Raw genomic sequence first — 13713 nt, forward strand, 5'->3', positions numbered from 1 at the left:
TTTGGCGTTTTTTATTGACTTGAAACAGTCCCACTTATCTAAGGTAGCAGTACATTTTAATGTGAATTGTTAATGAACAATTTGCCTGTAAACGATATCATTTAAATAAACTTCTTGTATTAATTCTTACACTGATGTCATGAACGCGACCGAGCCCGAGCAAGCGGAGCGAGCGAGGGTTTAAGGTGTCGGAGGGGTCATCCCCTCCCACGGTGAGAACTTTTTGCATTTTTGATGTTGTAAATGGTGCAATTTGATGCAGGTTTTTTGCGTGCTTTATTGACTTGAAACAGACCCACTTGTTTAAGGTATACTATAGCATTACATTTTGATGCAAATTGTTATTCAACAATGTGCCTAAATGATATCATTTAAATAAACTTCTTGTAATAATTCTTACACCATGAACGCGACCGAGCCCGAGCAAGCAGAGCGAGCGAGGGGGAGGGTGTCGTCCCACCTAGCACGGTGAGAACTGAAATTGCATTTTGATGTTGTAAATGGTGCAATTTGATGCAGGTTTTTGCTTGTTTTATCGACTTGAAACAGTCCCACTTGTTTAAGGTAGCAATATATTTTGATGTCGATTATTGTTGAACAATTTGCCTATAAAATAGTTTCATCAAAACAAACTTCCTGTTCTAATATTTACACTGAACGCGACGAAACAAGAGCGAGCAAAATGAGTAAGGGGGAGGGTGGGGGAGGTTGGGGGAGGGGGTGTCCCCCTCCCCCGGTGAGAACTTTTCATGCATTTTGATGTTGTAAATGGTGCAATTTGATGCAAGTTTTTTTTTTTTTGCGTGTTTTATCGACTTATAACAGTCCAACTTGTTTAAGGTAGCAGTACATTTTAGTGTAAATTGTTAATAGATGAACAATTTGCCTATAGAATGGTATCATTCAAATAAACTTCTTGTATCAATTCTTACACTGATGTCATGAACGCGACCGAACCCAAGCAAGCGGAGCGAGCGAGAGTTTTGGGTGTGGGAGGGGGTTGTCCCCCTCCCACGGTGAGAACTTTTTGCATTTTGATGTTTTAAATGGTGCAGTTTGATGCAGGTATTTGCGTGTTTTATCGACTTGAAACAGTCCCACTTGTTTAAGGTACCGGTATATTTTGATGTCGATTATTATTGAACAATTTGCCTATAAAATAGTATCATCAAAATAAACTTCCTGTTTCAATATTTACACTGAATATCATGAACCCAACCGAGCAAGAGCGAACGGAGTGAGCGAGGGGGAGGGTGTGGATGGGGTTGTCCCCCTCCCACGATGAGAAGATTTTGCATATTGATGTTGTAAATGGTGCAATTTGATGCATGTTTTGGCGTTTTTTATTGACTTGAAACAGTCAAGGTAGCAGTATATTTTGATGTAGATTGTTATTGACAAGTTGCCTATAAAATAGTATCATCCAAATAAACTTCCTGTGTTAATATTTACACTGAATATCATGAACGCGACCAAGCAAGAGTGAGCGGAGGAAGCGATGGGGGAGGGTATGGGAGGGGTGTCCCCCTCCCACGATGAGAAGATTTTGCATATTGATGACGGTAAATGGTGCAATTTGATGCAGGTTTTTGCGTGTTTTATCGACTTGAAACAGTCCCACTAAGGTAGCAGTACATTTTGATGTAAATCATTATTAAACAATTTTTGCTATAAAATGGTGTAATTTAAATAAACTTCTTGTATTAATTCTTACATTGAATAATAATCATGTGGGGTGGGGCAGATAATATGGTGTGCTTGCCTCTCGAACATTTTATGGAGGCAACTTTTTTTTCTGTCAAAAAGCAAGAAAAATCTTCTCATCTTACTAATTATTATGGGGGGAGGGCAAAATTATATGCTTGCCCTTCCAATGTTTTTATGGGGGTAAACTTTTTTTTCTGGCAAAAAAGGCAAGAAAATCTTCTCGTCTCGGGAATTATAGGGGGTGGGTAAAATGATACTTGCCTCTCCATTTTTTTTTTTTTTTAATGAGGCTATTAAAGGCTCGCACTTGGGCTGCATTATCAATATGGATTGGTCAGAAGTAACGTGCTGTACATAGACCCTACATACTTGTAAGTAGCATACATACATGCAAATATGTACGTGCTCCGTACCGTACGGACAGTCGATACGGTAAAAATAGTATAATTAAAACTGTAGAATACTCGTAGATAAAATTAATGCTGACAGAGACCAGGATGAGAATTGTTCTTGCCCACGATATTGTTGTCCCTGGTGCAAAATAAGACAAAGAGTAAAAAATGAAAAACAAGAATAATTATTTAGCGTCCGGCGTTCAGGTCGCTCGCAGACTGAAGTGGTGATTTTTTTTTTTTTTTTTTTGTTTGAAGGGGGGTGCGTCCGCACCAAACGCACCCCCCCCCCCCCTCCCCGTGACGCCCATGAATAAAGATGAAAATTACTCGACTGGGCATACCCGGGCACTAATCTGATGTATCTATCAATAAAGAATTATACTTGAAGTTTATTCCATATTAGTTTCATTTGTGGAAATTAAGCGGAAAAGTGACAAAAACCAGCTTTCCAGGATGGTACGGTTTTAAACATTTTCACATGATACAGCTCTGATTTACACTTTTGCACAAATTTCTGGACGGGAATGACTTTTGCTTTACATGCTTTATCATTAAGTGAAATTTCATTTCATTTAGTAAATAAAGAAGCTAAATATGGTCAACATTATGATAACGTTCAAAATGAATCTTCAGATTGCTCAGCAATCCGTACGGCGGCGTCGAACATCGATCATCAAAGGCACAAGTGCACCTGTGGAATTCTTTTGTACATCAATAGAAATCTGACTGACAACTGTTTGAATAAACCAGTACACAACCAGTTGGAACCACAGAACTCTTACACATAGAAGAATCACTCGCCACCCGATTTGTCGCCGTCGCTCGACTCATTGTCACGTGACGTCCGCCATTTTGCTTAGCGGAACTTTTTTGCGTGCAAATCCCAGCAGACGCTATCCACATACAGTGACTGCATGTTGTACCGTGTTTTTCTGACGTTCCGAGACCTTGAGCGAGGCATTAAAATGCTATATTGTGCGGCTGTAAACTGCACAAATCACTTGAAAAAAGGATTTGGAAACAGGTAAGTTTGACACCAAGCCATGATGAGAATAAGAAGTAGTAATTCCCCAAGTAACGTTACAATTAGGCGGATCGGTCGTATGTTGGCTTTCTTGTGAGCGCAGTAGCAAAGGTAGTCCCAGACACTGGATTTTGTGTTTGCCGTCGACATATCTGTTTACCACCAACTACTATGCAAAATAAAAAAGATCAATTAGATCTAGGCCTAATTTAGGCCCTGGGGCTATATTACACTCTGTACGTTGTGAGTTGGGGCAAACAGCTTTGTACATGAAAAAAGTGTAAATTTATGTAAATTTGAGCAATATGCAATATTTGTCATACATGTATTTGCGAGACTTGTCTTGCCTACATATTGTTGCCACGTTAACATTTCGTACTATACCATATAGTATGTTTTCACACTCATAAGGATTTCATTTTGAATTGTGCTTGAAGCGAACAAGTGCAAGTGAAATCTTGGATTATACAGTATTGCCTTTGGTATTTTTTTTTAATATTCTTGCCAGTGTCCATTATTCATGGTTTTATTTTGCTGCCATATTGTATGCTAAGTGATTGTACATGCATTTGCTTTCATGATATACAATACATGTAGTTGTCTTATTTGTGACACTTGTTTTGCCTACATGTACATACTTTGAGATGCAGTGTAGTATGTTTTCACACTCTTTAGATTTCACCTTGAATTTCGTTTGAAGCAAATGGGTGCGTGTGAAATCTTGCATTATACAGATGTTCATGTATTGCCTTTAGTTGATATTGTTATGCCAAGAATGCATTTGATATTCTTGCCCGACAGTGTTCATTCTTTATGGATTTTATGTTGTTGCTATATTGCATGATAGTTGATTATACAGGCATTTGCTTTCGTGATATACAACATTTGTTGTATATCTGTGATACTTGTTTTGCTTACATGTTGCTACCAAATTATGTTTTCATACTACACAGTGTATGGGATAGTGTTTGTTAAACTCATTACTAAGGATTTAATCTTGAATCATGCTGAGCTAAGTACGAGTGAAATCTTACATTTACAAATGTATTGCCTTTAATACTGTTGCCAGGAATGCCTTTGGTGTTCTTTTCAGTGTTCATAATTCGTAGATTTATATTGCCATAGTGCATGCGGATCAACACAATATGTTTTCATACTATACCATAGTGTGTTTTTACACTCATTAGGATTTTCTTTTTGAATCACGCTTGAAGCTATCAAGGGCAAGTGAAATTGTGCACTATATTGATGTATTGCCTTAGATAATCTTGCCAGACAGTGTTCATTATTCATGAATTTTATGTTGTTGCCCTATTGCATGTCCATTATAGATGTACATGTATATGCATTTGATTTTGTGATTACAATAGTTGTCACAAATTTGCGACACTGGTGGTCTTGCCTATCATTTGCATAATATGTTCCTGACGCATGTACTGCCTGTGATTATAGCCGCCGTATTAGGTATGATAATGGTACGTGTACTTCAAGCAAATGGTATATCACTTTACTGTGGTTGATTCTCAGCGATCAACTTTGACCTTGATGAATGTCAAATAAATTGTAAAAAATCAGGAAAATTAACTCTGTCCAACTTAACTTTCTGTTTTTTGTGGAAGACAATCTTGAAAGGAGTTCATGCTTGTAATGTGTGTGTGTGAGTGTGTGAATACATATATGTATATATATATATATATATATATATATATTATGTATATATATATATATATATATATATATATACATAGATAATTATATATATATATATACATGTATATATATATATATATATATATATATATATATATATATTGATTGATTGAGTACCAGGTAGTCTACATGTTGGTGCAGCAATATCATGATATCGAAAGTAAAACAGAAACCAATTTCATGTTGATCACCAACAATTTATTTACAGCACACAAATATTTGAGCGATTCGCTCTTTCTCAAGTGTTGTTGCAAATCGTGTGGTGAAATAAATTGTTGGTGATTAGCATGAACTCGATTTCTGTTTTATTCATGTATACAGATATACAGTGTATACATGCCTATAGGCATATTGCTTCCTATACCAATATGTGCAATAGTGGTAACTACATTGTACTACACACTACTAATGATAATGATAACAGCAGGAATATAGATAATTAAGGTGATGTTGTCTTCCAAATTTCTCATATGTTGAACGAGTGTCAGATGGGGAAGATGTATTACATGATCATATCCACAAATCACTGATTTTTACAACTGGACTGACTGGAAATTTAATTTGACCGGTTTAATGGGAGAAAAATCAAAAGCACGAACACACATCTTCTTACAATATCATTGGAGGGGGAAAAATGCAAGACATAGGGGTGAGAGGGGTATCAGAAAAATGGCAGGACACAGACAAGGACAGGCGCGCGTCTTAGATTATTTTATACCAAAGCAGATCACGTCTCCGAAGTCAAATAGATCTATCCGAAAGGGGAAAAAACACCTGTTCTCAGTTCAATACAGACAACTTTCAGGGAAGAGTGTGAAATAAATAACATAAATGAGTACATGAATCTGTGGTCAACGCTGGATTGAGAAGTACCAGTTTGACAGTTTACAAGTTCAAGTAAATATCAAGGGCTATAGCGGCTGTCATACTGTCCGATCAGTGAGTTGACCGTACCGTACTCGCGAGGAGCTGCGGAGGTACCGCTAAGCAACATGGCGGCGTGTGCACTGAGGCGTCGCATCCGGGGTGCGCGGTGGCGACACCGAGCTCAGCGGGTTGTGAATGGGTATGATTCTTCTATGTGTAAGAGTTCTGTGGTTGGAACTCCATACCGGTACAAGTAACCTATCTAGGTACATAACCTTGTACGCGCGCTTACGTTCACTTCCGGGTTCATGTACGCCTTTTTCGCTCGTTCGTTAACCAAGCCTACTTTTCATCACAAGATGGCTGCGACTGGCACAACACGCGTGCGGTAACGTGCTCCATCGAAAATTATCCCCATGGAGAAGACTTCGAGTTTTACTCGAATGGCCGAATTGTCTTCGTCTAAGCTGGAAGCATTGCACATTCAACACAAACTGCCGCGGATTTTAGACTATGATTTGCCGTCTCTTCGTCAGCGCATCTCAGAAATGGACAATCATGATGCAGCTGACAAGACGAGCTCCTCTGCGGAATGTGTTGTACAGTACGATGATTACGAAACTTTGCCCGAGAGTTCTAGGCTATCCACGCACTTAGTGGCCGGTGCGTTCGCCGGCATGGCCGAGCACTGCGTCATGTATCCAGTCGATAGTGTGAAAGTGAGTAATCTCTTTTGTAACGACATGTGGAGGAAATGACACAGGGAAGGAATCACTATGTGGATCCATTATCTGTTAGACGCTTCCGTCTGCATTTTATTTGCATTCAGCTCTTCTTCCATAGCGAAGAATGAGCTGAATGTGTGTTCTTCGGTGATCGGAGTGTCGATAAGTTTCATGGTATAAATGTGGTGGGTGTGCAGGCGCCTGTGCAGTAACGTTAACACGCGTGTGCGTGTAGTACGCGTAGGCAAAGGTCAACCCATTCATATTGCGTGTGTGATCGCCAAGCTCAGCCTCAGACTGACGTGACGACCACGTTGCTTGCATTGCGATATGCATGCATGCAGCAGCGGACCGTTGGTTCCCGAAGGCGAAGCGCTGGCGCTGCGCGCTGGCTTAGCTGGAAGTGTTTCCTGCGTATGTATCTGCTGTAACTGGTTGTAAATTCATTCGTAGAGAAAGGATTTTCCTTTTCATTCAGGATGCATAAAAGTTAAAGCAAAGCAATCACTCTTTTGAAATGGCACATAATGCCCACATACCTACATCATCCACGCTGGCCAGGCTAGCGCTAGCTGCATGCTGCATGCAACCCTAGCTTTGGCTTTGGTTTGGCACTTCCAGGCAGCTTGAACAGGCATCACGTTGAACCATGTAGCAGCTAGCAGGTACTCACACACATGATAAGCACAGTGTTCCATGATTAGTTTCTTCATCAGCATTAACTATACACAGCCCAGTCGCTGTACATGGTACGTCGCGTTCGCATAGCGTAGTAACAGCGTCTGGTCGGGCTACATCAGCATGAAATAATTGGGCATTTCCACGGTAACTCACGTTACATTTTGAACTCAAAATTAGGTTGTTGAGATCAATATCCTTAAAACCTAATAAGTGATATGAGTTACTATATGTGAATGAGTATCATGCACCTCCATCCTACCTCACAGCAACATTACATCCACAGACTCTTATGAGAACTATGAGAAAAAACACTACAAATGTCGGTAACTCACGTTACATAATTTGGACATGCAAAAATTTGGCATGTCTTATATTCAAAAGTTTCCTCAAACAAGAAACAGAGAGACTTTAAAGTCTATTGTGTCAAAGTCATGGACTAACAACATACATCACCGAGTATGGTAAAAATTCAAATTGTCTTATATTCTCCAGGTATCGTCATGTGAAGCGGTAACTCACGTTACGGTAACTCACGTTACAGTTTGTCCACATGATCACAAGACGATTTTTTGTCTTGATAATCCAAAGAAAACTTACCAAGACAACTTTTTTTCACAAACAAACTCCATGAATAAAGAATCTAAATTGATTTGAACATTGATCTGACAGTAATCAATCCCATTTTATCCGTGAGATTACCAAAAGGCAGGAAACTTTACATTTAGAATACCAACTTGAAGATAAATTTCATTTTTAATTGAGTCGTTTTCCAAGCTTTCATTTGTACTGAGACAAAAATTGTATTCAACAAAATGATATGAAACAGAGTCTATTTCATTAAATTACACTCTTTTCCAGTTAACAAATACATCAGAAATTGAGGATTTAATTGAGAATTTGATTTGATTGTTTTTTTATTTTACTAGATTCAAATGGATTTCAGGCTATCAAGATAAAACAAGTCATCCATAAACTATTCCATTCAATACACTGAGTCACGAGACTAGAGACCTGTACATTTAAGTAGTCTGTGGAGATTTTAAAGGTTCAGAAATGAAATATTTCAATAAATCTTTTAACTTTTAAACAATGCAATTCATATTCCAATCATTTAAATAATTGTTTGAATTACTCAATAATCAATTGTTTGTACGTTTGATTTGTTTACAAATTCTTATACGAAACTGGTACAGAAATTAGACTTGAATTACAGAAACTGCAGATAAATTTTAGTTATCTGCTACCAGTATTGATCAGTTTAATAAAACATGTTCATAAAATGTTTTAGCCTTAAAAAACAATGGCTTTGGTCTATGAAATGTCAAGTAGCCATTATTTAAATTGTACATACATGTAAAAAGTATATACCAGTATTTTCTAGAGTAATCAAGCAGACTGAAGCAGTAAATCCCAGTGAAAAACATGAATAGTAAATATTTTGTGATCAGGAGGCTAACTATTAATATCACAAAATGTTCATATTTTGCTTTAAGGTACGTGTACATGACTGTCCAGCTCTTAAAGAAAATGTCTGATAATGAGGTTCACATTCAACAAGTTTTTGGTAATAGATCAGCATGTAAAGTAAATTATAGTAAACATGGAAAAGTTTCATTGTAGGATTTTGCAACAATATAGCTAAAACCTCAGAGTAGAATAGTATAAAACACATAAGCGTGTCAAATTCACAATGTTCAGTTCTCAAAAATCTCAGAAAAACAGCAGGAAGCGAGATCCAATCTTAAAATTGTTCATACATGTAAATGTTTCAGCCTCATAAACAATGGCTTTGGTCTATACAGGTAGGTATAAACTATGAAATGTCAAATAGTAATCACTTGAATTACAAAAACAAGAACTTTTCAAGAGTAATCATACAGTGATTATCCCAATCAGGAGGCTATTAATAGTCATCACAAAATTTTGATAATTTGCTGGAACAAGGTCCATGCAGCTTTAGAAGAAATGTCTTTTAACAACTAAAACCCTTTCGTAACAGATCAGTATACATGCACTGTAATATTAAATAGTAAATATGGAACAGTTTCTTTCAGAAGTTAACATGTGATGAACATGTGTAATTAATACATTGTACATGTAGACCAGTTGGTTTGGTGATAGAGAGAGACCAAGAGAATAACAATATACTGGAAATAGAATCTTAATACAAGAGTTCAGCAATCATGTACTCATTGGTTACTTACAATCACAACCTTCATATAATTTCTTGGTATTAAAGAAAAATCATGTCGGTAACTCACGTTACATTGTGGTAACTCACGTTACATGGTAACTCACGTTACAATTTTAAGACCTCTGTTATGAGAATTTGAAGCAAAGACTATAGGTCCCATCATATTTCTTGGATGTGTGCTGCATAGTTATTTGATAATCCAAAATACCATGTCTCAGTTGGGCATAGTAAAATTGCTAGGTTAAAAAGTTCATGTTTCGGTAACTCACGTTACAACAGCTTCTCGAGCTATGTAAGAGCACGCTGGTGTCCGAAGTACATATCTTATATCGAGGTCTCCACTTTGTTTTCTGCTAGATTAATATATTTTTGATTTGTAAAACCAAACAAAGTTTGATTTGAGCCTCAAATATAAAAAATAATCACAAAGAGCAACAAAAATGCATTTTTAGGGATTTTTAGGTCAAAAAATGCTTTCTGGCTTCAAAAGGTGTAAAAATGCACAAAAGGGAACTTTTCTTAAAGGTAAAGTTGGTTTCACACACTTCAAACTATGGCTAACAAAGTAAGATTATCAGTTGTCCTGAAATATGCGGGTAAAATTTTGGTGGTCATGTCGCACAACTCACGGAAATGCCCAATTGCATTACCACCAGTGAATGCATTCAACAGCAACAGCAAAAACGCCAATGACTGAATCAGTGGATGCCTAAACTCTTGCGACTTGGTGCTGTTATTTAAGTTCTTCCTGTAAGGCTGTACTAACTACTGTGCAGAACCTCCTGAGAGTATACAATTTATGCACATGTACTCACACACACTCAATATGATTGTTACTATACTTCTGGATGATTTAATTTTTGTTTGTTAGAGGGTCCTAGCAATGAAATGAGGCAATAGTATACTCGGGCTTCGTATTTTGCAAATTTGCACTGACAGCTAAGACAATTTCATGTGTGGTTGAATTCCCACTTATGAGCCATATTGGAAAACGAGCGATAAGAATTATAACTATGATCTCTTTTCAAGAGTTCTGTGGGTCAATGTTTTTCTATGTTGGAAGTGATGCATTGTTCTATTTGTAATATATTTGCAAGTTTATTTTGCAAATAGTGGACTAAAAAACTCCCCCCCCCCAAAAAAAAAAAAAAAAACACCACGAAAAACACTGCGAAATATACCACATAGTATGTGCCCTAGCCTCTTAAAGGGATCATATACAACTAGTTTTGGTTGAGATTTAACTAGTAGGTTTTTATCATTTTTTGGTGAGTAGTGAGAAACATTTTATGAAATATGAAGAGCATGTAATTCCTTGAGGCATTCAACATTTATTTGATGAAAATTGACTTTTAAATGGCTTGAGATATCCAAAGCAGAGTGATCGTAACAAAGTGTGGGACCCACATTTTATTATGATTGTTTTGTTTTACTTTGTTTGTGGATGTTTCAGCTATTCCAAACCTGATTTTCATCAAATAAACTTTGAATTCCTCTTAGAATGGTATGCTCTGTACTATTTCATAAGTGTTTTCGTGGGATCTCATGAAAAAAAAAAGTCCAATTTTCATCTCCACCATTACTGTACCATCCCTTTAACTTTGAAGAATCACGGGCAATTTAAATGTGAAAGTTTGCAGGTTATTCAGTGTCTTGTACATGTATCATGTCAGTCTTACAGTGTACATGTACAAATATAACTTCACATGGAGTTGCTAATACTGTAAAACCAGAAATGTTTGCTTGCGTGAAACTTTGGCGAATTTTGGGAGGAGCCAAAATTTGTGAAAGTTTTGTATGTTTCGTAGCAAGGCTATAAATTGCAAGTTTCATGCTGTGAATATTTCTGGATTTACAGTTTAGCTGGACCCTGCAGAAACTTTGTTGAGGCCACCATTTCGAGAGTGACATGTTGTTCCCTTCTGTTGTTCTGTGAATCTATAAAAAACATTCATTTTACTGCAACATCTTGCTACAAGTAATACTACCATGCAAAATATGAGCTGAATAAAAGAGTCTTGTGCAAGAAGGCTTTCAGGCCTCGAATTACCCGGAGGCAAAAGGCAATTTGCCGCAATGCCTCTCTCAAAATTACCATGCTTACTGCAACTTTTCCTTGCTGCCCTTAAAAAATTTTGAGAGAGAGTGCCCCTAAAACCAAAAATTGCCTGTCCCTAAAACTGGTGAAATTCGAGGCCTGGGCTTTGTCAGAGTAGCTTATTTACAAGTTGTAATTTGGCTTCCTCACAAAGATATTCTACTTCGAAGGATAAATTGCGATGTTCAATGCATCAAGGCTCTGAATCTGAGTCATACATGGCTGTGCATTTGGGATTATTAAATTCAGTTACATTTTGTTAAAATTACATGTGCAGGCATTGTATGTATGAAGTAGGTATTTATTTTTTGCACCTGAAAGTGGAAGCTCATCTATCATGGACATGAGGCAAACACAAGTCATGCTTGCCATGGATTTACAGAAGGGCAGTAGAGCAGAATGCATGTAAAACATTGTAACAACCCTTCACTCTGACTTGGGTACAGAGACTCTGTGACAGATTTGGTAATTTAATGCTCTCAGAATATTTTTGTAACATTCATGTATATGTTAACAATTTTACATAATTTAAGCAGCCACAGTGAAAGTAACCCAGCACAAAAAAAGAAAAAAAGATAGAAAAAAAAAGGAATGCGGCAAATTGATGATCCACCTAAAATGATATCATTCTGAACAAATTGAGTAAGGTACCGGTAGCGATACAATGTACTGAAAGTGCAGTTCTCCACTTGTTTGAGTTTACTTTAATAGAGTAGGAGGTAAGGAGATGATGAATTTGATAATTTAATGCTGACACATTTTGTGTACTGTCATATAATTTCTGATAATACAAACCATAGTTTAAAGCAGCTTCAGTGGAAGTAATGTTTCCAGTTCAAACACACACACACAAGAACTTGCTGGCTTATGAACATGGTTAGGAATCGCATGTTAAACTGGCTGTACATTATAAACCTGAGTTCAAAGCTGCTTGCTGCATCATCATCTCTCTGACTGCATAGAAATTGAAACCTTTTCCTTGGCAATGATGCCCCCACCATTATACAAAGAAAATTAATTTGATTACTTTATGATAATGCATGGTATTTTTCACTAAAAAACAAATGAAAGAACTACCAGTGTATATTGTGTGTAACTGTAGTTTGTTGAAATGCTAATTTTGGGACTACAGTATTAGCAAAATGAGTTGTAAGTATGGTGGTTATCTTTCAAGAGAAGAGTTGTGACTGAACATGCATGACTACAGTAATATATTATTACATTGACGCATAGGATGTGTTTATCAACTCACTTCTGGCACAGAATTAAGGTTTCCAAACAACATTCAGGGAGTTTTTGGCAGTTGAAAAACACAATACTGTTTTGAATGTGGAGTTCTGAAACATCCAAAAAAAAAAAAAAAAAAAATAGTGTGATCGCAAGCGCGTTTGAGCTAGAAACTTGTTTCTGTGGAGTTGATAATGCAAAGTTGTTTTGAAGTACACATTTATGGCTCGGATCTGCCCATGCCAACCACTGTCAACTATTATTGTACACATCTCTGCTCCTCGAGTCAAACTGCACAATGGAACTGCATATTGACAAAGCCTCCCAATGGACTGACAACAGAGTTGATACCGTAAATGCAACAACTAGAGGAATGCAATACATATTAAAGGCGTTTGCAAACCTATATTTTGATCGTGGGTATTGAAATGTGCTTCAAACATGGAGAAGTTAAGTGGAGAAGATAAATGTAGCCCTTGTTTATGTTTATTTAAGAATTGCATTTAGGTGACAGTATTTGGACGAAAAAAAACCCCACTTGTCTTATTTATTAAACATTAAACAGAAAATATATCTTGTGTTGCAACAAGTGCATTGTGGAAGAGTTGTTCAAAGGAATAGGAGTTGAATTGCATTCTGTCTTTGCACTGCACCTCTGAATCTGTTTTTGAACTGAGATACATGTACATTTTTTCTGAAATTTTAGTTAAAATGTGTAATTTTCATATTTTGAATCCGAGATAAAATAAGTAAATGACTTCTGTCTTCAAAATATGCCTTTGCTGTGAATCAGTAGCCTTGCTATAGCTGTTTCCTGTCTGAAAGCCATATTTTGATTTGGACTGAAAATATGTGTCACAAAATCTGAAGGATATTCCAGCCCACTTTTGATAGGGGGTCAACTACAGTGTTGAAAAGGTATTATTGTAGAACATAATGAGGTTACCCCTTTTTGGAATACAGGCAGCTATGCCATGGTACATTTCACAAGGTGGATTGGAGAGAAGTTTTCAAACATGTTTTTGAAGCGACACTGTCTGATGGGAAAGTGTGCACCTGTAGTTGTTATAGTTGTTAAAAAACAC

General features: G+C 37.0%; 1 protein-coding gene across 1 annotated transcript in view; it reads left to right on the forward strand.

Annotated features, from left to right (window-relative positions):
* The first annotated feature begins 6072 nt into the window (after positions 1-6072).
* Positions 6073-13713, forward strand: part of LOC139736625 (mitoferrin-1-like) — a 53017-nt gene continuing 45376 nt past the window's right edge. Inside the window, exon 1 of the mRNA XM_071647376.1 lies at positions 6073-6422. Coding sequence (XP_071503477.1) covers positions 6120-6422 — 303 coding nt within the window. The 5' untranslated portion in view covers positions 6073-6119. The remainder of the gene's footprint in view (positions 6423-13713) is intronic.

This window comes from Diadema antillarum, unplaced genomic scaffold, assembly GCF_040938485.1.
Source record: "Diadema antillarum isolate AM-2024a unplaced genomic scaffold, OU_Dant_1.0 seq00000659_RagTag, whole genome shotgun sequence".
NCBI classification, from domain to species: domain Eukaryota; kingdom Metazoa; phylum Echinodermata; class Echinoidea; order Diadematoida; family Diadematidae; genus Diadema; species Diadema antillarum.